The sequence below is a fragment of the Equus quagga genome, chromosome 21 (genome assembly GCF_021613505.1).
Source record: "Equus quagga isolate Etosha38 chromosome 21, UCLA_HA_Equagga_1.0, whole genome shotgun sequence".
Taxonomy (NCBI): Eukaryota; Metazoa; Chordata; class Mammalia; order Perissodactyla; family Equidae; genus Equus; species Equus quagga.
Genome location: NC_060287.1, coordinates 32760499 through 32788356, shown reverse-complemented (window position 1 = coordinate 32788356; position 27858 = coordinate 32760499). Strand labels below are relative to the sequence as shown.

At 37.5% G+C, this 27858-nt stretch overlaps 1 protein-coding gene across 7 annotated transcripts in view; it reads right to left on the bottom strand.

The window, feature by feature from the left end:
• LOC124231314 (E3 ubiquitin-protein ligase TTC3-like) overlaps positions 1–27858 on the bottom strand; it is a 122420-nt gene that overhangs the window by 61989 nt on the left and 32573 nt on the right. For all 7 annotated transcript variants that reach the window (XM_046648035.1, XM_046648039.1, XM_046648033.1 and 4 more), the window contains 12 exons: positions 27208–27262; positions 19261–19423; positions 18237–18282; positions 17298–17418; positions 16111–16174; positions 13904–13964; positions 11036–11120; positions 7431–7565; positions 6680–6760; positions 4379–4491; positions 2671–2791; positions 232–354 (listed from right to left, as the gene is read on the bottom strand). In XM_046648035.1, coding sequence (XP_046503991.1) covers positions 232–354; positions 2671–2791; positions 4379–4491; positions 6680–6760; positions 7431–7565; positions 11036–11120; positions 13904–13964; positions 16111–16174; positions 17298–17418; positions 18237–18282; positions 19261–19423; positions 27208–27262 — 1168 coding nt within the window. The remainder of the gene's footprint in view (positions 1–231; positions 355–2670; positions 2792–4378; positions 4492–6679; positions 6761–7430; positions 7566–11035; positions 11121–13903; positions 13965–16110; positions 16175–17297; positions 17419–18236; positions 18283–19260; positions 19424–27207; positions 27263–27858) is intronic.

The window sequence follows — 27858 nt, the reverse complement described above, 5'->3', positions numbered from 1 at the left end:
CAGCCTGCCTTCTCAGGTCACCACTCTGCTCTCAGTGTTTATTTCCACAGCTCTCGGTTCCCATGTGAGATGATGCAGACCCAAAGAAGTCCAGGGGAACCGGTGGACAATGGAACATAAAATTACTGGCAAGCCAAAGAACTTGGGTGCCTCCAATTACAGGATGTATTCTAAATCCATTTTATGGCACAATTCTGTAAGTTAATGTCCTGATATACATTCAACATTTACCTTAAAGTCTGGATCAGTTATGTATATCTGGATTTTGGAATATCCATGGCACTTCTGATAGCAACAAATGGCATCTGGCACTGGAGGGAACCTGCATTCTTCAATAAATTTCTCTAATAGCATCTAAAACAGAAATAAATAAAAATAACACTACTACAACACTAATTCGTCAATAAAAATGCTTGTGATTTCGGGGCCGGCCCCATAGCATAGTGGTTAAGTTTAGTGCGTTCTGCTTCAGCACCCTGAGTTCACAGGTTTGGTTCTGGGCACAGACTTACATCATTTATCAAGCCACGATGTGGCAGGTGGCCCTCATACAAAATAGAGGAAGATTGGCACAGATGTTAGCTCAGGGCCAATCTTCCTCAGCAAAACAGGAAGTAAATAATTAAAAACGTTTGTGATTTCAATAACCTCTTGCCATCAAAATATTTTCAACATAGGAATGACAATTTTTTTTTAGCCAAGAACAAACTATATACAGCTTTTAAAGTTTTTCCTTTTAGAAGGAGGCTGATAGACATCTCAAGAGAGAAAGATCAGAAAAAAAGGATTAAAGAAAAAATTTTCAGAATTCCAAAATCTTATCCTGTTATAATCGTCAAACCTCATTTTCTAATATATAGGTCTTAGAAATCTCCTTTAAGCATTCAGAGGGAGTCAAATAAGGCTGACTAACCCTTAGGACTCCACTATTCTCCTCCTTCCCAGTGTCACCTGACCTAGGATCCTAACACCCTCATTTATCTGCCGCCCTGAAGCCTTGCCACTTGTGCTTGTTCATTCCCTGGAGAATTAGCCCACCGCCTACTAAAGCTTCCAAGATTCTCATGCCATGTTTCTGGTGCTAGCTTTTTGTTATCAATAGTTCCTATGCCCCCACCACAATCTAGTATAAAGAGGAAAATCCAACGATCCCTGGGTTTTGTGTTTTATTTTCTTATAACAGTTCTGTTGAAATAATTCGCACATCATATAATTCACTTCACACACTCAAAGTGTATAGTTCAGCAGTTTTTAGTATATTCACAGGGTTGTACAACCATCGCCACAATCTAAATTTTAACATTTTCATCAGCCAACAAGAAATCTCACACTCATTAACAGTCCCTCCCCATGTTCCCCCAACCCCCTAGCTCCTGACAACCACTAATCTACTTTCTGTCTTTATATATAGATTTGCCTATTCTGGAGATTTCAAATAAAGAGAGCCATACAGCATGTGGCCTTTTGTGTCTGGCTTCTTTTATTGGGCATAACATTTTCAAGGTTCATCCATGTTCTAACACATATCAGTACTTCGCTCCTTTTTACGGCTGAGTAATATTCAACTGTATGGATAGGCCATATTTTATTTACCGTTCATCAGCTGACACACACTTGAGCTGTTTCCACTTTTTGGCTATTATGAATAATGCTGTTTGAACAGTCATGCACAAGTTTTTGTGAGAACCCAGTTTTCCTTTCTCTGTATATACGTAGGAGTGAAACTGCTAGGTCAGATGGTAACTCTGTCTTTAACCTGTTAAGGAACTACTAGACTATTTTCCAAAGCAGCTGAACCATTTTACATGCTTACTAGCAATGTATGGGAGTTCTGATTTCTCCATCCTCAGCAACACTTGTCATTGTCTGCCTTCTTGAGTACAGCCATTCTAGTGGGCGTGAAGTAGTATCTCACTGTGGCTTTAATGTGCATTTCTCTAACGGCTCATGTTGTTGAACACCTTTCACATGCTTATTAGCTATCTGTATAACTTCTGAGCACATATGTCTATTCACATCCTTTGGCTACTTTTAATTAGATTGTCTTTTTATTACTGAGTCTAAGAGTTGACCCCAGTGCTTTTAAAGGTTTCAGCCAAAAGCAAGTTCTGAGTACATGTCAGAGTTCACCAGAAATAAAAACCTATCCCTCAATTCACACACAATTTAGTCCTTGCAGAACTAGCAAAGCAGCTTCTGCTTCTGAGTATGAGACTAAATTTATATTTTCCTGGTCTTCAAGCACCATCACAATAACGATGCTACATCTTTCTCTAAGTACAACCAGTACAACACACTGCTCAATAATGCACACTCTGGAGTCAGAACGCCTAGACCAAGTCCCAGCTCCGCCATTTCCTAGCTGTTGAACCTTCAGCTCCCCACCTGGCCTGTTTAAACCTAATCTTCCTCAACAGTGACGTGGGAACAATCATAGTACTCATCCGCAGGGCTGCTGTGAGGATTAAACGTAAAGACGAGTGGAAGGTGTGTGGCTGCACACAGGAAACATTCAACAGACGTCAGCAACTCTCAGTCTTTAGAGGGGAAAAGCACATGAGGGTGCTGAGGACAGAGAGTCCCGCCTCTTTGTCTTCTGACAGCGGAGTCAGTCAGTGCGCATGGGCTCTTACAGTCAGTAAGAAGCTCTCTGCAGAAATAAATAGTTACCTTTATTTTTCCTGGCCGAGTCTCCTCAATAATCACATTACTTGTGGGCCAAGTTAACACTCCAGGAAGACGACAAATCAAGGTTCTTGCTTTCTCGAAATGATTAAGAGCATCTAGAAATCTAAAGTCATAATTATGAAGAAAGAATGTATTAATGATATGACATGAATTTTCATTCCCCAAAACAAAAGTTACAGAGATTTCAAACTTACTAGTACGAGTACACTTCATAAATCACTGTACAGAAATATTCTATATAACCTATGTTTCCTTTAAAAAAACCAAGACATTATGCTGTTTGCTAGAAAAGCAACACAAATTAAACACAAATCTGCCTGGACTCGGGCTTTATTATGGTAGGTGCACACCAGTCCTTTCAAAGTAGTAATTTTTAAAGTTTCCAACAATTAAAACAGAAAATTGAAGAATCTGATTGTTCTATTCTTGTTCATCTCATTTACTAAGCTAATTAAAGTAGATTCTTTAGAGAAATGGAAACCCTCCACTTCAACTAATTAATCATAAACAGGGAAATTTTTTTTAACTTGACTCTATAGTGAAGTTGTATCTATAGTAAAAGCCACTCTGCTGAAAAAATTTTAAAGAAATCATATATTCTAGACATCTTTCTTCAACCATAAAGTAGTGAACTATTTTAACAGAACAAACATATATGTAAATTATTTTAACAACAAATATGAAGTGTTTCAGTTCTGCTTTATGGTTTAAACAATAATGTCAATAGCTTCCCACAGTCCGTTCAACGAAAGAATACAGTGATGTGCTGCATGATGACATTCGGAGCAGCGATGAGCTGCACATACAAGGGTGCTTTCATAAGATCAGCACCATGCAGGCCAGAGGTGTAGTGGCCACACCACCTGGGTTTATGTAAATGCACACTATGATGTTTGCACGACAACAAAATCACCAAACGATGCATTTCTCACAAGGCATCTCCGTCGTTCAACGATGCACAACTGTACTAAAATACTGGACTAGAATGTTAATCAAGCCTTTTCTCTTCAGACTAGACAAGAAAGAGGGTTTCCTGCTCTCTCCAATCTTGAAATGATTTCCCAGTTGAACTTATTTCTTCCTAAGGGTATAGAAAAATTCACCTGCAGAAAAGCTAGACCACCACCCACCGTAAGACAGTGATAAAGAGCAGGACTTTACACCAGAAACTACACATTACAACAGCAAAAAACAGCAGATGAGACAATGAACCGTACACCAGATTATTTTGAAATTAAAATTTAAATGCCTTTCAAAACGGCAAAGACTTTTCCGTTTACCACAATCCCCACAATGTTACACATTTATGTCATTTTCCTGGATCTTGTGAATATCTGCATGTGACCTCTGCATTAAACAGGTCTCCTAAACAATTTACACTGAACTTCGAAATTAATTTCATTTCCTATTACTATACACGTGATTGCTAAATCCTTACTTCCCCCACCTCTACTCGATTCTTAATATAGTTCACAACTTCAGGAAGTCAAAGAACTTTCTTTAATGTTTAAAAATCTATAAAGGAGGTTCTAGGCATACTCCCAAGAGTACCAATGGTCTGATAAAATTTCCCCTAAAAACTTACAGGAAATTTTAAGGATAATCAAAAGTTATGAATTAATACTCATAACTCATTAGACTTCGAATGAGTTATCAGACTGAAGCGTAAAGTAGTCTGGTTTCTACTAACCTGTTTTTTTTCAAATATACTTTCCCAATTCCACAGTAGGCCAAGCAATCAAGTCCCTCATTGGGGTAGTGTTCAATCATCCTCTTAAATTGGTTTTCAGCTTCAGATAATTCCTTCAGTAGCAATAAAAACAACGATCACTCACAAAAAGAAAAATGCTGGAACAGATTTTATCTGAAGGTTGATTCTTTTTGTGTAACTGTATATCCAAAAATTTCTATGGCAAAATTACACCTTCTGCATTTCATTTTCTTAACAGTTATATAAATTTTGACCATATGAACATTTGGAGACACAACCAAACTGATCCAGTTCCAGGATGAAAAGCTGGCACTGAACACATCGGACAACCAACCAAATGAGCATTTTGCTAACACTCACGGAGGGCCCGGTGTGTGCTAGCCAACACTAAAAGGTGTGAATTCATGGTAAAAAGACTGACTTGGATGCAAACACACCATAACACGTACCCTAGTAAGTGCTGCTCCCTTGGGAGCACAGGCATTCCAACGACGGTGCCACAAGTCTTGTGGTGTAAGACAGACAAATGCTCTGTCTTAAGAATAGCTCTTCAGCAAAAGTTTTACAGAGCTTAGAGTACGTTCTTTTTTTTTTTTTTGAGAAGATTAGCCCTGAGCTAACTACTGCCAATCCTCCTCTTTTTGCTGAGGAAGACTGGCCCTGAGCTAACATCCATGCCCACCTTCCTCTACTTTGTACGTGGGACGCCTACTACAGCATGGCTTTTTGCCAAGCAGTGCCACGTCCACACCCGGGATCCAAACCGGCGAACCCCGGGCCACCGAGAAACAGAACATATGAACTTAACTGCCGCACCACCAGGCTGGCCTCAGAATACATTCTTTCGAATATTTTCAAAAGTGGAAACCTCTGTGCTTTGAATGAATTTTGTTTTAGAAAACACCCAAAAGACCCTTAGCTCAAGGCAATAGTGGTAACCCCATTGTGAGTGAAAAAGGAAATGTCACTACAAAATGGAGTTAAGAAGAAGCTTTGAGGCCAGTTCCAAAGAAGGCATTCCAAAAATGTTAAGCAAGGGCTGTACTGGTGTAAATACACTGCTTCCTTCTGGGGTTACTTTGAATGATGAAATTCTTTTAAATGTCTAAGTTCTATCATACCTGTTTGTTTTATTGTTATTTTTAATCAATCACACTACTTCAAAGTAAATCACAAATGTAATAAACTACTTCTTCAATTCCAATAGGGCAAAACAAAATATTTATTATTACTCTGCCAAGAATAGAAGATTTGAGATCATGAAGTCCTGTCTCCAACAATCTATTAGAAAAAAGAATTAGGCCTCAACGGAAGACATTCATCTGCCACATTAAGAACAAGGAAAGAAGTATGTCACAAAGAAAACGAACCTCAGGCACCATGGGCCACTCAGAGAGGAGAATATAAAAGACGACTTGACTCTTCTTAGGTAGCAATTAGGGTTAAGCCTTCATGTAGCCAAGGAAGCTTGGAGCCCAAGTTGGTAGAAAGGATATACTATACCTGAGGTAACTCTTGAGCCATTTCAATCTTTATCGAAAACTCAAAACCATGGAAAGAAAGGTATAACACTGAAGAGTGCAGGTATGTAAGCTTTCCAGGAGAGCACTGAAGGACCATGTAACAGAAACCAAGTGTGCTCATACCTATACGCCAACTGTATGTGGTTACGGGAAGCCTACATTCTAGAAAATAATAAAATACCCACGTACTCCCACCCAGAACTAAAAGATATTAACATCATTTTTACTTTAGTTTTTTTTAAATAAAATAGCATAAGTCGAACTCTCCTTTCTTAACCTCCCTGGCTCATTCCATCCTTCCATCACTAAATGCAACCACTATCTTAAATGTGATGTAGGGCTAGTCCATGTTTTTTTACTTTTACATGATGCACAGATAGTCATAAACAATCTATATTATTATATTGTACATTTTCCAAACTGTACATAAGTGGTATCACAATTTTTATTATGTCTCCAACTTGTCTTTTTCCGTCTACATGTTTCTGAGCTCTACCATGATACATGAAGTCCTTTACCTTTTATACAAATAAAAAGTAGATTCCCACTGGTTGTCTGGCATAGCTTTTTGACAATGGGAGCACAAACTTTTCTCTTAAAAAAAACACCACAAACTAAATTAAACTCAGGTATTTTAGAAAAAATTATCAAGAAAGTACACAGAAGGAAGTAAGCAAAAATGGGAAAGCTATTTTTACATATCTTCTAAAAGTAATGGCATATTTTAATTGTTTATTATCTCTATTACAAATCTTACCTCAGGCTGTCCTATTCCAAGGAGAGAAATGGCAAGTCCGTAGACTACTAAGACATAGTTAATCATGGCCAGGTTCAATTGCTGTCAATAAAAATGCTCTAGTTAAAAATCCAAACATAATTCTGCTCAATGTGCATCATATCAACCCATTATCCACAACAGAAAAAGAAGTGTAATAAAATCTCACTGATCATTGTGATTGGGATAAAGGCCAAACAGAATTAGAAAATACGTTTTGCAAAGATATGCAGTTATACTTCTATCAAGTATTTAAAACACAGAATCACTGTCTCAGAGTTCCCTGAAGGCACGGTTCCTAAGAGGGTAGAGTAACTGAAGTCATACTTTTTTGCATATAAGTGGGCACTACTGACAGATTAAGACATTTGCTTTCTTACAACTGTGCATAGACTATTTCCCTAACTAATACTTTCCTTCTGGATGAAAAGATGTGACTAAAGGGAGTCCAAATCCTTGATTTAGTACTTTAATAAGAGAAAAGCCAACAGTTCTAATGAATCCCAACTAGAGTGCCAGGAAAGAGTCTAAACCTGTGTCGCTGGGTCGTTTATCGTGCAAGCATTAAGGCTGAATCAGAGCATCACCTGCTTCTCACAACCTGGGGCAGAGTCAGCCCACCTCAGCGAGGTCTAAGGCATATTAATACTGTGACGTTAAAGCCTTGGTTCTCTTCTACACTCATCTGAATGGCATCAGCATCCATAAACAGGTTACAAGATGGCAATTCTACCTTTATTTTTTGAGGATCTAAACCGTTGAGCAACTCCGTGAAGGCCTGTGCGGCGCTGCGGCAGCGCTGCTCCAACAAAGCCGTGTAACCATCCTGGATCAAGCTCCTCAGCATTTTCATTATATTAGCAAAATCCTGCAAGAAAGAAATCCTGTTTCAGTAATCCACAGCTACACGTGTTTAGTCTAGAATTTAAAATGCCAAAGTGCATCACAAGGCAGTTATGTTTTAGAACTGATCATAAAATGTGTAAAAAAATACCCAAAGCTACCCTTTATGCGTTATATTCCTTTCTCTGCACAGCACCTTTAAAGTGAAAATTAAAAGGTACTGCTTCACCATCTTCATTCTGACACTTCTCCTGCTGCCCATGGCAGAAAGGGTGGTTCATTTTAAACTACATGATGCTAAGCCTCACTCACTTCTCCAGACTAAACAGACGCTATTTGGAAGTTTTAACAGCACAAACAGAGAACACCAGCTGCCATTTAAATAAGTAAATTGTTTGACAGGGATTAGAACAATTAAACAAATAAGAACAAGCAATCAATTTTACTGATCACTATCAGATTTTAATAACTGCCCTTGTGCTCTGGAACAAACCTCAATTCTCAGCAAGAAACGGATATTTCAATCTTTAGCTCTAGCCCTACCCAATATGGACATGAATATAATTAGATAAAATTATCAGGAGAGATATTAGTAAGTTAAAGAGAAGAGCATCAGAAATAAAAAAAACAAAAACAAAATTGCTATAATGTACTCTGAAATAATGTGAGGAAAAAAACTTTCTAATTTGAATATATGTGCATATACACTATAAACTGAATTCAAATTTTAGTTACATGGCAAAAGCTATAAGTTACAAATGGTCCGTGAAGATTGGAGAGGCAAGACTAGAAGTTAAGCTAGACCTCTTCATTCCTTGCCATACAGGTGTATACCATTCAAAGGAGCAGGAAATGCAAATATGTGTGTGATATTCCTCACTGCTCCTAACAATAAAGATCCAAAAGGAGACCCCACAGCATGAAGCACGGAGGGAAAAGCAGTTTGGTCACACATGAACAAAAGCTGCCCACTGGTTTACATTCAATGAAATCAAAGTTTAGGAGAACTTTCCCCCAGAATACACATGGAGAGAGCAACTGTCCCATACAGCTAGTGTTTACTACAGCATTGAAAAGCCTCAATGACGGCCATATTTATCTTAAGATATGAATTTTAAAAGTTATAGAAGATGTGCTACGCCGACAAGTACTAGTTATTATCCTTGAATGAACTGATTCATTTTATTCTCTTTCACATTCTAGAAAATACATCCATACAGTCTCATTTTTCCATTGGAAATTATCCTCAAGTAAATGATCTGTACTGAAAGCTCCATGAGAGTAGGCTGGCTTGCACTGCCGCATTCCCACTGTCTCTCGTCTTCAGCATATGCGAGGGCCTTGCATATAAAAGTGTCAAATGAACAAACGAAGGCTCAAAAATAACTATCATATTTATTTAAATAATCTTTTGATATTCACAGATTCTTTTTTGTTTAAGTCCCTCATGGCTTTTAGAGTCAGCAAATTTAATGTAAAAGGACATAATTTTAACATCTGTTAGAAATTCTAAACATGCTTTCATGCACCTGATTAGAAATCTATTGTCATAAACTTCTGGAAACATGCTCCATTCCAGCAGTCCTTTATAAGATATCTGTCATATACACCTAAAATAATTAAATGAATTTTAAAATGACCCTCATACTGAAACAAATATTGTATTTCATGTTAATGTACATGTTTTGGGGTGAAATTTAAATCCAGTATTTTATTTTAGAAGAAACAAAACTGATTACACAAAGGATTGAAGTGTCAAAGCACACTCATATGAACCACACTTAACCAAGAGACACCCTTCCACTGGTACTACATAGTCCACATGTGTGCCATGACTTGAACGGTGACCAGCCCTGGTTCTTAAATTCTGGATTCCATCAAGGTTTCTACTTCTTCTTGAGTCAGTTTTTATAAGTTGGATTTTTCTAGGAATTTGTCCATTTCATCTATATACATTTTCAACTTTCTTGGTATAATGTTGTTTATAATAGTATTTTGATATATTTGTAACACTGAAGGATCTGTGGTAATGCACCCTTTTTCATTCCTGAAATTGTTTTACGGTGTTATCTTCTTTTCTTTTTCAATCAGTTTCAACACTGGTGTGTAAATTTTATTCTCACTGTCAGGGAATCAACTTTTAGCTTTGTGGATCCTTCATTACATGTTTGTTTCCATTTCATTATTTTTCACTTTGATGTTTACTATTTCCTTCCTTCTACTTTCTTTGGGTTTATTTGCTGGGTTTTTTTCCAACTCTTGGTATGAATGGTTCATTAATTTAAAAGTCCTTACTCTTTTAATACACACATTGTATTAAATGTATTAAGCTTCACAAATTTCCTTCAAAGTGATCTTTTAGCTGTATCTCTTGCATTTTTTTTTTTTTACCTTTTTCTTTTACAGCTGTTTTAGCTTTACAACAAAATTGAGAGGTAGGGAGAGATTTCCATATACTCCCTGCCCCCTCAAGTGCATAGCCTCCCCCACTGTCAACATCACTCATCAGAATGGTATATTTGTTACCAAGGATGAATCTACACTGACACATCATAATCACCCAAAGTCCATAGGTTACTGTAGGGTTCACCCTTTGTGGTGTCCATATTATGCGTCTGGACAAATGTATAGTAACGTCTATCTATGATTATAGCATCACATAGAGGACTTTCACTGCCCTAAAAATCCTTTGTGCTGTGCCTATCCATCCCTTCCCCCTTAATGTACATTTTTCATTACTTACTAACTACCACAGAAAGAATTTTATATATAAAGTTATGTGATTAATGTTAACTCAGTCAAAAAATAAAAAGTTTGCTCTTTAATGGTTTTAGAGTAGGTATAATGAAAACTGCAATTGTTTAAAACTTTTAAAATGATTTAAATCTTCCTAAAATATTTAACTTAAAAGTTAAAACTTTGGGAAGCAAAGATTCCCAAATCTTTAAATCTTCAGTAAGATTTACTTCCTGTTAAATCTTTGGGAAGCAAAGAATTCTGCAGTGTAAACCATTAGTCAAATGCCTGGTTAACATAGTTATCATGTCAATATCTAAATTAGTGATGATTTGGTTTCTCAGTAATCACATATTAAGTTATATGTTCATAACTAAAATTATAAAAACATAAATCTTAGAGATGTAGATGATTAGATTTAATGCATGTGAAAAATTTCTTGTTTAAAGAATTTGCTTTTTCCCTTAGAAAAGGCTTTTCTGGGGCTGGGCCCATGGCCAAGTGGTTAAGTTCGCGCACTCTGCTTCGGTGGCCCAGGGTTTCAACGCGGGTTCAGATCCTGGGTATGGACACGGCACCGCTCATCAGGCCATGCTGAGGCAGCGTCCCACATAGCACAGCCAGACCACTCACAGCTAGAATATACAACTATGTACTGGGGAGCTTTGGGGAGAAGAAGAAGAAAAAAAAAAAGATTGGCAACAGATGTTAGCTCAGGTGCCAATCTTTAAAAAAAAAAAGAAAAGCTTTTTCCTTTACCTGGTGTGCAGCTCTGGAAGATTTAGAAAACTGCTTCTCCAAGATGTTTTTCAAATCTACTGGTAAACTCCCTTGTGAACTAGAACTGACAGAGAAAAGCATTGTTTTGAATTATTTTAAAACAGTCCTGCTTATATAAAGAAAAATATATGTTTACCATAGGTCATTTTAAATTCTGAGTAAATGGAGAGCCACAAGTTCCCGAAGAGAAATATTACCAAGATGCTGCTTCTCCCCAAATTAGTCTCTAACCCCAATGAAATCTTTATAACAATTGCTGTAAAATTAGAGGTGGAGGGGAACCAGATAACTGATTATAAAAAGGAAGAACTGCTTTTGAAAAAAAAAAGAAGGGGGGACTTGCGCTATCATCAAAAGTTATTACAAACCTACAGTCATCAATAACGACGTAGTCCTGAAACAAGAAATGTCCAACAAACACTGCAAAGATGCTCCATTTCATGTAATCTTTTCAGAGTAATGTACGTGGTTAGACCTACTAACAAGATATAACTGTTTCAGATGGTCTGATTCCTAATGCCGGTGAGGCTTAGGAAAATTCAGGTACTTAGGTAGTGTTTTTCTGGCACCAAATGTGTGGTTTTTTCTGACACTAAATACTTGTCATTTTTCCACACCAATTCTCCAACATCAACTGGGTGTCCAAGAATTCAGTTTTGACACCAACTCTGGAATTAATATAGGCCCCACAGGTTTAAAGGCTCAGTCTCACAAGACTGCCAGCTACAATGGGGTGCCCGGCTACCCACACTTCTGCCTGGCCTGAAGTTCCTGTGACCCACCTCAGGTTCAATAATTCCCTAGAACACTCAGAGAACTCAGGAAAGCACTTTCCTTACTATTACTGGTTTATTATAAAGGATGCAATTCAGGAACAGCCCAATGGAAGAAAGTCATAGGAAGGTATTGGTGGGGGAGGATGCCGCAGAGCTTCTGTGCCATCCAGGAGTGCACCATCTTCCCAGCATCTCCTTATATTCACCAACCGGGAAGTTGTCCGTGCCCTGATGTTTACAGGTTTTTATCAAGGTTTCACTACATAGGCATGCACGATTAAATTACTGGCGACTGGTGACTGAACTCAATTTCCAGCACCATTTTCCTCCTTGGAGATCAGGGCATAAGGCTGAAAGCTCCAACCCTCCAATCACACGCCTGGTCTTTCTGGTGACCAGCCTCAATCCTGAAAGTATCTAGGGGCCCCGTCTCAAGTCATCTCATTAGTATAAAATCAGGTAGGGTGGAAAGGGGCTCATTATGAATAACAAAAGACACTCCTACCACTCAGGAAATTCCAAGGGTTTAGGAGCTCTGTGCCAGGAACTGGGGACAAAGACTAAATATATATATTTTTATTATACCATACCGTCTCACGGCTTAGTAGGAATGTGAATGCTGCCCATTTTCTGGAAGGACAATTTGGCAAAATCTATCAAAGTTAAAATTACACATCCCCCTTGACAGAGCAATTCCACTCGAAATTTCTTCTTCAGATATACATCTATACTATGAAATATCCTACAGTCTTAAAAACGAAGGATACAGATCTCCATGGCCTCATACAGGAATATACGCAAGATATTTTGAAAGAGATAAAAGCAAGCTATAGGCCAGAATGGTTCTAACAAGAAGGAAAATGACAGTTAACAACAACGATAGCTCAAGTGTACTGAGCAGTCACCACGTTTCCAGGGCTCTAAGTGTTTTATGTGGTTATCCCATTTAATCATGAAATAACCCCAGGAGGTAGACATAATCAAATAAGAAGGCTTCAGTTTGAAAACACAAACAAAATATCAGGAAAATAAACTTATCTTTAACAAAACAGTTTAAAATTATAAGTACGCATTCAAAGAATGTTCATGTATGTGGTTTGGGTTTCTTTTGTGGGGAGGGGAAGTGGGGAGGGGGACAGGGGGAGACTCAGGATTTTTCTACTGAAATAAAAGAATAACATAATATACTATGCCCTTGCTTTGTATTTAATTTTTGTAGCAACATCAAAAAATGGTCTTTTTTTTAATGGGGCTTTACTATTGTCTCTTAGTGCTTTGATATTCAAATCATTCTCCTTGAAGTGCCTATCAAGGAATCCACCTTAAGAAATAAAGAAGAGAAAACTGACAACTGGTGTAAGTGTGGCAGAAATGGCTTTGCAGTTTCTCCATCATCACTTTCACTGACTTCATGAACTTCTGCATCTATTCTAAGATTTACAACTTCACTTTGCAATCAATTTCTATCTTTGTAGGTAATTAACTATAAAGATAGATGACAAGAATCCATACTGTTAATTTTGGGGGGGATGTTTGGTAGAACTAATGTTATAAGTAGTCTGTTCATTAGTAAATACTTTCCCATAATGGTAATTACTCAAAAGAGTCTCTGAATATACGCATACCCATGCCTGTGGATGCAGAGTAAGTTTCCACAAGGCCAAGAAATTGTTCACAGTGAGTTCCTTTATAAAGGAAGCCACTAGAGGAGGAAATGTGGGAGAGGTGAAATAAAGTGAGCAGGGAAGACTTAATTTTCACCTTACACTTCTCTGAATATTTTTTCCTCTCATGAGCATGTATTTTGGAATTTTAAAAAATTAATACTGATATATTTCATATTACATGACTTTCAGAAATCAGTATTAACATCCAGGATTAATAATCCTTTAGCTAAAAATGACCCACTCCTAAAGACACGCCTTTGATATTTGAAAGGGATTTTAGTTCTCATCATTATATACATAGTAAAGGTAGCTACTACCTTGAAAGAGATTTTTTTTCCTTTTTCTTTCATCTTGGGAGGAAGACATTAGGGAGAAAAAAAAAACACCTTACGTAAAAAACATACCTGAACTTCTCCAATTCATTGTTTCGGGACTTTTGTTTTCCTTTATATTTTGGAGGCTGACCTGTGAATACAAAAGTATTTGTTCCCGAAATCTGTACATAAAAATCTATAAGCTTGAAAGTAAAACAATAAAAAATACGTAAACTGGAATGAGAAAGCACAGGAAGCAATGCTGTGCGTGAGTGTAACTATAAACAGGTAAGCGAGAAGAGAAGCTACTGCTGTTTTTCTATGTATGTGATAAAATTACTATGAATTATAATGATTATTATTATTTAGGTTTATAACAGATACAGACAGAAATAGGCTATCGTTACTGTTCTTAGGCAATTTACAATTAGATGGGGAAAAAAGCAGTCACTTCAGTAATAAAACAATAATCACCATTAAGAAGAAGATACTGTGTTGTTACTGACATATTAATTCCATAGAAACTGCTTTCAAAACTCAGAGAAGGGAGAAATCACTGAAGGTGGGGTGGCTGGGAAAAGCAAAAAGCGGATGAAGCACTTGTGTTTAGTTTTAAGGAACAAGTAGGATTTGGATAGAATGGGCCAAACCCAAGAGTGAAGTTCATCTGAAGAACCACTAAGTAAACCTGTGTGATCCGGAGAGTCTGGTGAGGACAGAAGGTTGGGAAGGGGCTGCAAAGGCAGACTGGGTGAGCATTACAGGCCCTGTGCTTCCAATTCTCCAGAGCTGTGGGCTCAGCCTTTATCCCACTGGCAGGAGCAGGGAGCCACTGGGTACTTTTGGGCAGAGGAGTGACATGTGCAAGGTTGTGAAGGAGAGAGCACAGCAACAGGGCTGCGGTGTATTTGCTGGAAGCTTTGGGGAGAGACAGGGCAGAGCTTTTGTTATTAAGGAGGGGATGAGAGCTTGAGCTGGTTTTGGTGGCCTCAGAATACAAAAAGGCCTCTAGACAAGTAGAAGAGCTCTAGTTTGATTTCTGTTGTGTGACCTAGGGCAAAACTACTTAACCCTAATCCTGAGACCTCAATTTCTTCACCTGAATGTAGATGCTGAAGCGTGGATGGTATTTAAATTATTTATTTAAACATGCTGATAATAATGGCCTAAGAAATACCAACAAATTAACAGCCATTTGCCAAAAAAAGTTTTATCTTCAAAGATTTTTCATGTGCTATGAGAGTTGTATCACATAAGATAATCACCTGAGTTTCCCCCTCTTTATAATCCTGCTAATGTGCTAACCAAATGGAAATGCCCAGCAGTAAGTAGCTGGATATGTTGTACTCGAGTCTAAGAGAAGATAGAACAGTGGGAAGGAAAAACATTGAGAAGAAAACAAATGAACCAACAAATAAGAGAAAGGAAAAGAGAGTTAACAGGCTCACTAACTAGAAGGTCAACAATCTCCCTACAACAACCCTCAGAGGAACACATGAAAGCTTGAGATAAGTAACTTGTGTGTAACAACCACCTTGAGTCTTCAAGAAAATCTGTGTTTTCTTAAACTCTGTTTTAAAAGGCAGGGAAGCATGTAATCCACTTTAGAATGATTTCCATCAAAATCTGGTAGTCTACAGAGACTGAGAAATAAATGAAGCATGAATATTTGCTTCTCTGGAACCCTTCATTTCCCAATGATGCTCAGTAAATGAGGTCCTGCTGTGCATCTGTGTATTTACTAGACGTATAAATAAACATATAGACAGAGCACATGCAATTTAAGATAAACCAGTGTTACTCTAAAGCATCCATACTCAACAGGGCAACATCACCTCCAACAGGGTGAAAATCAATTACTGGGATGAAAAAAAACTAACTTTTTATATATAAAGCACAGATGTACATAAACAGATAGTGTCTGTGGTATTAAAATTTCATGGGGGGAGGGCAATTAGGAAAAAAATGCCTAAAAAGGCTCTTTGCAGGGCAAGATAATGAAACAAAGGTTGATAAACACTGGCCTAATGGAAAATAGGTAGCAGATCCAGAAGAGCTTCATCTTTCCTTTCCATTCCTTTTATTTGGATTTCCAAAATTAAATTTATTAAATAATACGAAAAGACTGACCACTGATTTCAAACAAATACTCGATGTTTTCCTAATGTGTAAGCATTATAAAGTAAAAGGAGAACAAGAGCAAATATAAGTGAGGCTTGTGCAAATTTTAGGGCATAGAAGTTTTGAGGCCCCACTACATTAACTCAGCAACAATTAACATAAGAAAAAAAACTCACCTGATGGTGGAAGAAATTCAGGATGACAGTCACAATCATCTACCTTCAAAGCCTCATCTACCACCTACCCATGAAAACGAAATTAGTGAGACTTTCAAAAAATACAGCCAGGAAGAATTCAATAGCTAAATAATAAAATAGGATAGAATTTATCAAGCACTAAAATACTGAGCTGCTTATTAAGCTTAAATGAATAAACAAATAAAACAATAACTAATGATAAGAGATTATGACATGACAAATTCTCAATGACAATTCTATTTCTGACACCTCGCGTGATGCCTGACAGGGCAGTTGTTCCATAACTGCCTGTATTGAATTAATACTATCACATCTTTCCTTATGCTCCTCTCCCTAACTGAATACAGTCTCTGAGATTTTCATTATTAACAACAAAAGCATTACACAGTGGGTTAGAAAAGTCCCCTTGAATGCCTACGACCCATCTAACTCCAAAACACCATTTTCCCCCTCAAGCCCTGGAGAGAAATATAAATGTGAACTTGGTGACACCTGCTGAGCTCTGAGAACACTACAGTTCAGAGGAAAACTCAGATTCAGATCATCTGGGACACACTGATCAAGAGCCAGGCTAGAGGCCTAGAGGTGCTCTGAAGAAGCACCAGAACAAGGTTCTGCTGAGCACAGCAATGAATGAAGCGATGGGGAGCACTGCTCTTAAGAGCAACAGAGGCTGCAGAAATACCTTGGGCAGAGATGGGGACGGGGTGCCTCTCAGGTCCAGCACAACTTGGGTGAGTGGGCAGGCGCAGTGCCAGGCAGCCAAGTAGATCGCAAAAGGGAAAAAGGAGGAGCAGAAAAATCGAAAGCATTGTAAGGGGTGGGATGATTTGGCCACCAGACCTCACTGTCACTCATTCCCAAGTGACTGTCTGATTGGGAGACGTAAAAAGAAGGCATACAAAGACTACTGTCCAAGTGGCAAAGTGAAATTTAGAAAAAACATTTTTAAAACACACAAATGTGACTTCAAAAGAAATTCTGTGATGTTGAAGCATTGTCTTAATGTGGTTGTAGGAGGTAGTTGGATTATTTATTGGAGAGAGAGAATCATTCTCTTGATATCAATAGGCAAAAAGGGGTTCATATCACCAAAATATTATTGTAAAAGCATGAGACTATCCATACTTGAAATAATTTTAATTTTAGTTTTTAACTGAGCTTACCTTTAGATTCTGATTACCACCGTTTGCCATTTCGTGGTTAGTTTTTCTGGAATCTTTTTCAGTCTCCACAAAGTTAAGTGAAGTACTAAATGCAGGTGCTGACAAACTAGGTATATGGGCCCTGAGGGAAGGTAAAGGAAATAATCATTTTATTTCTATTGATTAATACACATTTTTGAAAAGTTATCCTTCAAACAAACAGCTTTCAGCAATTACAGCCTTTTTAACGTGAAAGCAAGGGAATATCGTTTTAAAAAGAATCTCCACCTCGGAGACTGGGCTCTATACATAAATATTACTTTAAATTTGGTATTAAAAACTCAAAATAAAGAACAGTTCAAGAAATGCATTGTTTTCTAGTATTAAAATAGGTTTTAAATTCCACAGCTTCAATATCTTAGGCATCTGAAGAATGTGGGAAAAGCTCAAGCTATTTTAATTGCCAAGTAAGCAAACTCAGACCCCTGGCTGCTATTTGTTTTCTTGTGAGCATACTCAAGTCTGCTGCCGATTTCTAACACGAACTGTCTTAGTCTTTGAAAAGCTACTGAGAGGCTGGAGGCAGAGGTTTCCAGGACAGAGGTGAAGGGTAAAAGGCACAGACTGTGCCCCTGCTCTCGCCTGCCAGGACCCTCATGGCCAAAACTGGTCCCAATCAAGCACGATAACATCCAATTTTTTCTCACAGGCTTACATTACTCATCTCCAACATATACATACACAAATAATTCAGTAAAACAGTCAGCAAACCAAATCTGACAATTCAAGAGGTCATCTGACCTTACACACCAACACTTTAAAAACCACCTCTTGTCCATCCATCCCCAACTTTATTGTGGTTGTTATTAGCAACTGAAGTGTCAAACACAAGTGAGTCTTAAACTCACTGGGCAAAGCCATTCCAAGTTACAGCTACTAAACGGACTGATATTAACTCACCTGCTTTCGTAAAAGGCTTTAAGTGGATTCCTGGTTGGTGTGTGACCTATAAAAATTAATCACACACATGCATAGTAATCAGTAGACTGGGAGCACACAATTTAAAAGATTTTCAAATTTCCTTTAAGCTGACAGTAAGAACATCAAATTTAGAGAACTGAAAAATAAACCTAAACACTTTTGCATTTCTAGATGATTTTAGTTTTAGGATGGTGTCAAAAAATGTTACACAACTCTTATTTGACATCTCATTACATCTGATCATTGACTACATACAGCAATATATATATCTCAATCAGAGATGGTACCTGTCTTCAAGGAGCTCACAATCTTATAATCATGTTATGTTGGATGACAACATCTGCTAATGAAATAGAACTGCTCAGCTCAGCTTCATAAGACACTTAATCACCAAAGAAGAAAAAACGAGAGAGACCCTATATATGCTGAAAGTGTAGAGTAAGGGGATTTCAGGCATTGGAGAAAGCAAAATGACTTAGGAGAGAAAACAAGTGCAGAATGAAAATCTAGAATTCCTAGCCTACACAGCCAATTTCTGATACATATACACACACACCTATGTGTATATATGTATATACATTCAGCATGCTATGGAATTAGACACAAACTTGGTGTAAAAACATCAAACAACCCTATTGAAGGGCCTTTTCTTTAGGAAATAACTATAATAATGGAGGGAAAGTTCTTAATTTTGTTTCAGAAAGGCTTTAATTTATTCAAAATTTCAAGAAGGCATATTTTCCTACAGAGGAATAAATAATAACAATTTGTTGCCATCTATTTCAAACAAAAAATACAAATCACTTATAATTACCTAATGGAATATAACACTAATGTAATTCTACACAGATAGAAATGGAAAACTTAAGGGATCTGACCAACATAACAAAATTAGTACAAACCACCTGAGAACTGATTTATGGTCCTCCATTAATTCAAGAAACCCACCTTCAAAGTTTTAAAGGGAATTCGACTGTAACCAAAAGAATCTTAGGTGAAATACCTTGCAGGTCTTCTATTTGTTTTTGTAACTTTACATGCTGCTGAATTAGATCCTGGATTCCCTCAGGGTCATTTTTACAGAGTTTTTGAGCTTTTACGTTTGCTTGCAGGGCCCAGTCATACTCCCCCAGCATAGAAAGAGCAGCACAATAACGATAATGACCCTGTTCCAAAAAAATAAATTTAATTTTTTCTCAAAGATATGCTTAAGTTAAAGAAAGTAGATAAGGAAAAAATATTTTGCTTTAAAACTGATTAGTCACTTAAAATGTTAGATTAGGACCCTATCAACGAAAAATAAATAAAAATGTTAATACCTCTCAGGAAATAAAATTTACCTAAGTGAGCTAAGTGAAAAGTTACAAATAGTATTCTTATAATTTTTAACTGACTAGAGATCAGCATTTTTGCATAAGAGATTTTTGTACCCCCCCCAAAGAATTCAACCTTTATTATATTTTATTAGTAAAGAATGAAACATATTATTTTATGCCAAATAAAGTATAAAAATCATTCATTATAAAGAAGTACTTTTTTTCAAAATACTTTAAGGCAGTAATAGTCTCTACATTATTAAATTCCCTACACTTTGGAAATGAAAAGAACGTTAGAGCTGGAAGGAACCAGCAGCCTGTGCAGCAGGTTTCCAACCCTCTGCAGGGCACGGGCACGGGCACAGTGAGGGTGCGTCTAGGCTAGGTCTTCCTTCCAGCTCTCTTAATCGGCTCTTAATTATGTCACCTTTAAGTGTAGTTCTTGGCTTTAAGAAAAGGTTTGAAAACCACTGATTTACCCTTAATTCCGATGATCAGGTTTTATTTGTTTTCTGCTGTTTTTTGCTACAGAACCACAGTCCTAGTTGCTCCACTTATGCATTTGGAGAAATCTTCCACAGCAAGCATGAACACTTTAATTTAGAAAGCTAGTATTACCAAGCCTGGGGCTAACTCAACCAACCCCCCTTCTAGCTATTCACAAACGGAACTCTCATTTTAGTCACAGTATCTCCACTTGAGAAGTGATTTACAAGTAAAAGAGGCTAGAAACTGGCTCCGTGTCACACTTATTTAGAGGCAAACCAAAGAACCCTGATCTTCTGGCTCCAGGTCTTGAGCTCTTTCCTCTTTACTGCATATTTTACAAAGTACATTCTGATTCTGAGAAAATATGAAATCAGAAATAAGTGACCCTTCTAAGATGAGCTTTCCACTAAAAGAAGCCAAAAACAACCACAAGGACTTTTGTTTATGCAGGGTCAGTGCATATACAATCCTGCTCTGATGCACCAACCCAACCTCAGTTCCAGAGAATTTTTTTAGCCAGACAATTTAGGCTCAGATCAAAGATCCCAGCTCAGATTGCATTTGGTTAAACTCTGCTTTTCCTCTAAGGTATAAGAAGATAAAGCAATCTACAAGACCAAAATCCTATCCTCTAGGCATATGTCAACTTCAAAGTTTAGATAACTACGTTTAAAAAAATCAGCATAGGAAATCAGGATAGATTATAAACCATACCTTCTAAATTTGTAGAAAACACTTTTTCTCTCTCTTTTCCCCCACCTTTCTCATCTTTTACTGGGTCATTTTCCCTAAATTCTATAAAACCCAGTAATAATATCTATCCGTTGAGAAAGGAGTTTATTCAGTTCTCTTAGCTGAAGTTGTCTGAAAGAAGTTTAAATTAAAGGTACCTCAGAGTTTTTTGAACCCAACTACAATAGGAAGTTTTGCTCTTCTTTGACACCACCTCCTTCTGTATCATACACATGGAAATTCCCTGTCGTTCATCTGCCTAGCATCAGCTCCTTTTGGGTGCCACCACGTACTCCACAAAGTAATGGCAGGACTGTCAATTCTGGTGCCCCATCTCAACAATGGATGGTAGGATACAAGCATAGCTGTGACTCAGGAGACCGGCCAACTGAAATGCACCATCTCCCAGGTCACAGTGATTAATCCCCAGGTGGGCACATGGTTCAGTCAGTATCAGTCTGAGGCATCCCTCAGGTATACTATATAGATACTAAAAGAGGTTCTCTTTCCACTAGAATTAACAGTGATTAAGGATATCGGTTTGGGGCTCCCACTACATGGTAAAAGTCTTTTTCAAAATGAAGTCAAGAGAGCCCTAATTACCTAATTACCACTTCTGGTCAAGATGGAATAATAGGGATTGAATTTATCTCTTGCCTACAACAAACAAAAGAGGACAAAGTATATGAAACAAAGGTTGCAAGACACTGGATATCCAGCAACAAAAGAGAGAGATGTCTGAGAAATGAGAAAAACACGAATTAAGCCCTACGATGGCTCCCGCTTACTGAATGGAGCACCTAAGCCATGGCACAGGGATAAGGAACCCAGACAGAGACCACAGCCTCAGTTAAGAAGACAGAGCTATGACTCTAGGAAAGCCAAGGCAGCTCAAGTTTGCAGGGCTGCACGGAGAGGAGAGAGCTGCACAGAGAACTCCAGAGACCTTCGGACAGTCCCTCTGAGTCTTTAGCTGAGTACTCATCAGTGCATGCATGTGGGGAACTACCCAAGCCAGGGAAAGAACCACCTGAAAGGCTACAAGGGAACATCAGTCAGCACTCCCACAGGGCCAGGAACAATGCCTGTTCCCAACCACCAGAGGGGGAACCCATCATAATTCATGGAGATCAAGGAGAGTACTCAGAAGAGTTTTGCTTCAGTTGTGGAGAAAAAATTAGCCCTAGACCAAATACCACTATGGTCCCACCTAACAAAGTTGAAATAGGACTCCAAAGAATTAAACTGCTCCCAAGTAACTGTACTGTACCCCAAACAAAGCTCAAAAATATTTACAGAAATACAAAAATATCAGTACCAAATAAGTTAAAATTCACAACGTCTGGCATCCAATCAAAAATTACTAGGTATGCAAAGGAAGAAAATATCTATAATGAATAGAAAAACTGATCAATTGAAAACAACTCAGAAATAACACAGATGACAGAAACAGTAGCCAAGGACATTAAAACAGTTATTATAAATATATTCCACATGTTCAAGAAGCTAAAATAAAGAATGCATACATTAAGTAAAGACATGAAATATATAAGACATACTCAAACTGAAATTCTAGAGATGAGAGCTATAGCATTTAAGATGAAAAACACACTGGACGGAAATAAAGGCAGATTAGACATTGCAGAAGAAAAGATCAGTGAACTTGAAGACATTAAAAGAGAACCCAGGTAAAATGAAACACAGAGAAAAGAGAGAAAAAAGACTGAAAATGAAGCTAACAGGGAAGCATAGCTGAAAAGCAGGAAGAAAAATGTGTAAAGATCTGGATCCAACCAAGCCTGAAGCCAACCCCTAGACTTTTCAACTACATGAGCCAATAAATTCCCTTTCCTACTTAAGCCTAATTGGAGATAGGTTTTAGCACTCACAAACAAGATTCCTAACATATCCTTCAAAATTAAAAGGTTCTTAAGGACATCTGTAAGGCTACTGGTTTATATCCCGTATAACAACATCATAGGGCAACGCACACAGAAATGTCAACAAATATCTGTTGACTATACCATAGAAATTCTCACTCTTTAGGATACAATGACTCACTCTCTCTTAAGCCTGAAAGCATGTACCAGTCTTCTGTATCCACAAAGAAGGAAGAAAAACTGGCACACCCTCACACAGAAATCTACAGAGTTACCTTCCTATACAGGCTTCTATCCTACAGGCATGACCCAACAGACTCAGGCTCATAATTAATTCTAAAGTAAAAAGATTCCTCTAAAATTAAAGAATGGACCTTACACAGTCTACTTTTGTTCTTGAAGTTTAAACTATCCTTCAATGAGCATTTCTTTCTGGTAAAATAAAATGAAAAATGACCTGGATATACAGTTACCAATTTTTTTAAATATTCACTAGAAGTTGTATTTTTCCACACAAATATTTCTGGAATCATCACAAAACATCCCATCTTAAAAAAATGAGTAAACCCACATAAATATAATTAACTGATCTTTGACAAAGGAGCAAAGGCAATACCATGGAGCAAAGACAGTCTTTTCAATAAATGGTGCTGGGACAACTGGACATCCACATGTAAAAAAATGAATCTAGACAGAGACCTTACACCCTTCACAAAAATTAACTCAAAATGGATCACAGACTTAAATGTAAGACACAAAACTATAAAACTCCCAGAAGATAACAGAGTGGAAAACCTAGATGACCTTGGGTATGGCGAGGACTTTTTAGATCTGACACCAAAGGCATGATACATGAAAAAAATAACTGATAAGCTGGACTTGATTAAAATTAAAAACTTCTGTGAAAGCCAATGTCAAGAAAATGATAAGACAAGCTACAGTCCAGGACAAAATATTCCCAAAAGACACACCTGATAAAGGATTGTTATCCAAAATATACAAAGACCTTAAAACTCAACAATAAGAAAACAATCAATTAAAAAATGAGCCAAAGACTTTAACAGACACCTCATCAAAGAAGATATACAGATGGCAAATAAACAAATAAAAAGATGCTCCACATCATATGTCATTAGCGAAATGCAAATTAAAACAAAAATGAGATACCACTACACATCTATTAGTATGGCCAAAATTCAGGACAGTGACACCACCAAATGCTGGGAAGTATGGGGAGCAACAGGAATTCTCATTCACTGTTGGTAGGAATGCAAAATGGTACAGTCACTTTGCAAGACAGTTTGGCGTTTTCTTTAAAAAACTAAATACTTTTACCAGACGATCCAGTAATTGTACTCCTTGGTACTGACCCAAAGGAGATGAAAACTTATGTCCACACAAAAACCTGCACACAGATGTTTATAGCAGCTTTGTTCATAACTGCCAAAGCTTGGAAGCAACCAAGATGTCCTTCCAGTGAATGAATAACTAAGCCGTGGTATATCTAGACAATGTAATATTACTCAGCACTAAAAAGACAGAGCTATCAAGCCATGAAAAGAGATGGAAGAAACTTAAATGCACATTATTAAATGAAAAAAGCCAAAGTGAGAAGGCTACATGCTGTATGATTCCAACTATACGACATTCAGGAAAAGGCAAAACTATGGAGACAGTGAAAAGATCATTGGTTGCCAAGGTTTTGGGGAAAAGGACGGAAAAGCAGATCAGAGGATTTTTAGGACAGTGAAAACATTCTATATGAACCATAATGGTGGATACACGTCATTATACATTTGTCCAAAACCACAGAATGTACAATACCTGGGGAGTGAACCCTAAGATAAACTATGGACTTTGGGTGATTATAACGTGTGCACATTAGTTGCATCAATTTTCACAAATGTCCCACTCTGTTGGGGGATGCTGATAACAGGGAAGGTTACGCATCTGTGGGGACACAGGGTTTATGGGAAATATCTTTACCTTCCTCTTAATTTTGCTGTGAATCTAAAAAAGTCTTTAAAAATTAGTGAATATTTTATGTTTGATCAATTAAGTCAGGAATAAAGATTGTAAATAAAGTCCTCCAAGTCAGACAGTTTCAGTACTCTCTTTCTCAGTTGAAAATAGAGTGAAATAGCAAAAGTTATCTCTGGAAAACCAGTATCATAGGCTGGGATTCAGTTTTAAGAATTTTATCATCCATTCATTCTGTAAATATTTATAGAGCCAAAGGCCAGGTTCAGTGATCAGCAAAGATTCTGTTTCAAGCATAATGATTCAGTGAAAACAGCAACAAACTGATCATCCTCAAATAAGAAGCACATCCAATGCTGGAGAGTCAACCCAGTTTTGTCTTTTACTTGCAATGACACCTTGCAAAACTCACTTTACCTTTTTGTGACTCAATTTCTTCATCTATAAAATGAGGCATTTAAAAAGTGACTCCAAAATTTGGATGCAGAGGTCCACTTGGGAAGTTTTACAATCCCCAGACTCTGACACACTCCTAGGCCACCTGAATCACTGTTTTGGGGCTCTAAAGTCCTATGATTCTACTCACTCTAGTTTATAAACGAATTATGTAAAGCCAGGAATGAAGTCGGAAACATATGTCTGTCTGTGTCTTATTTGAAATTCTACTTAAAAAAAATTTCAGACATTTTTATGATTTAGGAAAACAGATTAATATAACAAAGACCCAGAATTAACTGTTAACAGTCTGTGAGATTTGCTTGAGATTCCTTTATAATGAAAGAAATAAAACTATGCAGATATGCCTGAAATCTCCTTCGTACCCTCTCTGATTTTTCCCTCTTCTCTCACTGCCCAGAAGGAAATACTATCAAGATTTCAGAGGTATTTTTCTAGCCTATATTATGCTTTTATTGCTTCTTTCATTCAACACTGTTTTTTGAATCTATAAATGTTGATAAACCAGTTAACTCATTTCAATTGCAATCTAGTATTCAACTCATTTACTCCCTAAGTCAACCAAGATTTACTGATGAGTGCCTGTTTTGGGCCAGGCAGCTTGTCAGGCAGTCCAGATTCAAGAGTGAACTAAACTAACAAAATACCTTCCCTCATGGAGCTCACACTGTCCTGGAGGACTCACCTTAAAAAGAACTTGAATAATACATAGAGTATGTTCAGTAGTGATAAATGCTCAGAGGGGAAAAAGTAAAGCAGGAAGATGACAGCAAATGTCTAGGAAAGGGAAGGTCTGGCATTTTAGTAACGTGTCCAGGGAAGGTTTCATGGAGAAGAGGACGTTCAGCAAACAATGAAAGGAAATACAGGAGCTAGCTCATGCTCTGGGGAAAGGCATTCTAATTCCAGGCAGAGGGAAGAGCAAGTACAAACTGAGAGTGGGCCTGGCACATTTAAGGAAAAGTGAGGAGGCCAACACAGAGTGAACAAGGCACAGAGCAGGAGTGAGGTCAGAGAAATAACAGGTGTTAAAGACAGGGAACAGATCAGATAGATCATAGTAACAATTCTGATCAAGTGAAAATACTACCACCCACTGCTTTATTAATGGATATCTAGGTATTTGCAGTTCTGTGCCATTAAAATGCTGCAGTGTCCAATCTTGTACATCTCACCATGTGCAGGTATGCAAGAAAGTTTGTGAGGTACACACACAATCAAGTAATTAGGGCATATGCACATCATACTGCTCTCCAAGTCGGTTGTAACCAATTCTCCCCCCCCAGTTTACTGAGGGCTCCCGTCAGCACACACGCTCGCCCATACTCAGGACTACTGGTCTCTTCCATTTCTGCCAGTCTGAAGGACCCAAACAACATCACGCTGTTTTAGGTACTCATGGACATGTGGGTCTGCTTGGAGGCTCTCTATTCTGCTCTCTTGGTTTTGTTGTTCTACCTCTGGACAATTTTAATTACTAGGAAATAGAACATAGTTTATTTCTATTGCCCATTCAGGATTCCTCTTCTGTGAAATGCACCTTTATTTTATTGGCCCATTTTCTACTGGGTTTCTTACTTATTTCAGTTTTTCACATATTCTGGATACAAATCCCATCAGTTAGATATGCTACATATATGACAAATTATCTCCTCCCAGATTATAATTTCATTCATGTATCTCTTGACATACACAAGTTTTTACAGTCAAATTTATCAGCGTTTTTCTCTCCAGTGATTTGTGCATTATGTGTTAAGTAAAGATAGTCTCCTATAGTTTCTTCTGAGCTTTAAGGTTCGTTTTTCAGAATTAGGTCTTTAATCCATCCAGAATGTGGTGCTGGCATCTCACTCACTAAGCTACCCTCAAGATTCTCAAGATCCCTGTGGGCTACTCATCCTCCTCAGACACACATGGCCTCCCACTTCTGAGCTAAGTCTTCTTTCTCGTTATGGAACTGAAGATGCCCCTGTCACATTCTTGAGCTCTGCATTATTTTACCCAGCATTTTTACATACAGATTTATACCCTGTAAACAGATTTTTCACAAAGTTGCATGGCATTATTTGCCCAATGTAAAATATAAAAGAAACCTACCTTTGTCCAATTGTTCTTCAAAATAATGGCTCTCTTTCCATCACCAAGTGCATTTCTAAAAAAAAAAAGAAGAAATAAAAAATTCAAACATTTTCATTTTTTTAATAAAGGCACTATACACTGTGCATATACTGGCACTTTTTGAATTTTCCATATATAACCTAGTTAAAAAATAATTTTTTAATTTTTAAAAATCCATATAACATATGTCCATTATAGGAAATTTGGAAAATACAGAAAAGTAAAACAAAGGAAAAAAGTCACCCAGAGTCACAATCACAACTACCCAGGAATAACTAGTTTTAATATTTGTAGAGTATTCCCTTCAAATACCTTCTCTACATCTTATTTATGTCTAACTCCTTGTTGTTATCTGTATAGTTTTTTTGCACTATTTTTGCATGTCAGCAAGACATGATCTGATCTCCAAAAATGAAACTCCCAGATCTTTCACACACACACTAGCAAAGCTCCAGTGGACAGAGCACGAAAGTCGGGACAGGAGATGGGGTTGGGAGTGTTAAGTTCACTCATCACTACTTCTCCTTGGGGCTGTCAGGAAGTTATTAACTTCCTTGGGCCCACTTTCTCATCTGTAAAACGAGGATAATAATGCTGTTCTTCCTGTTTAGAGGTAGATACTAAGTCAAG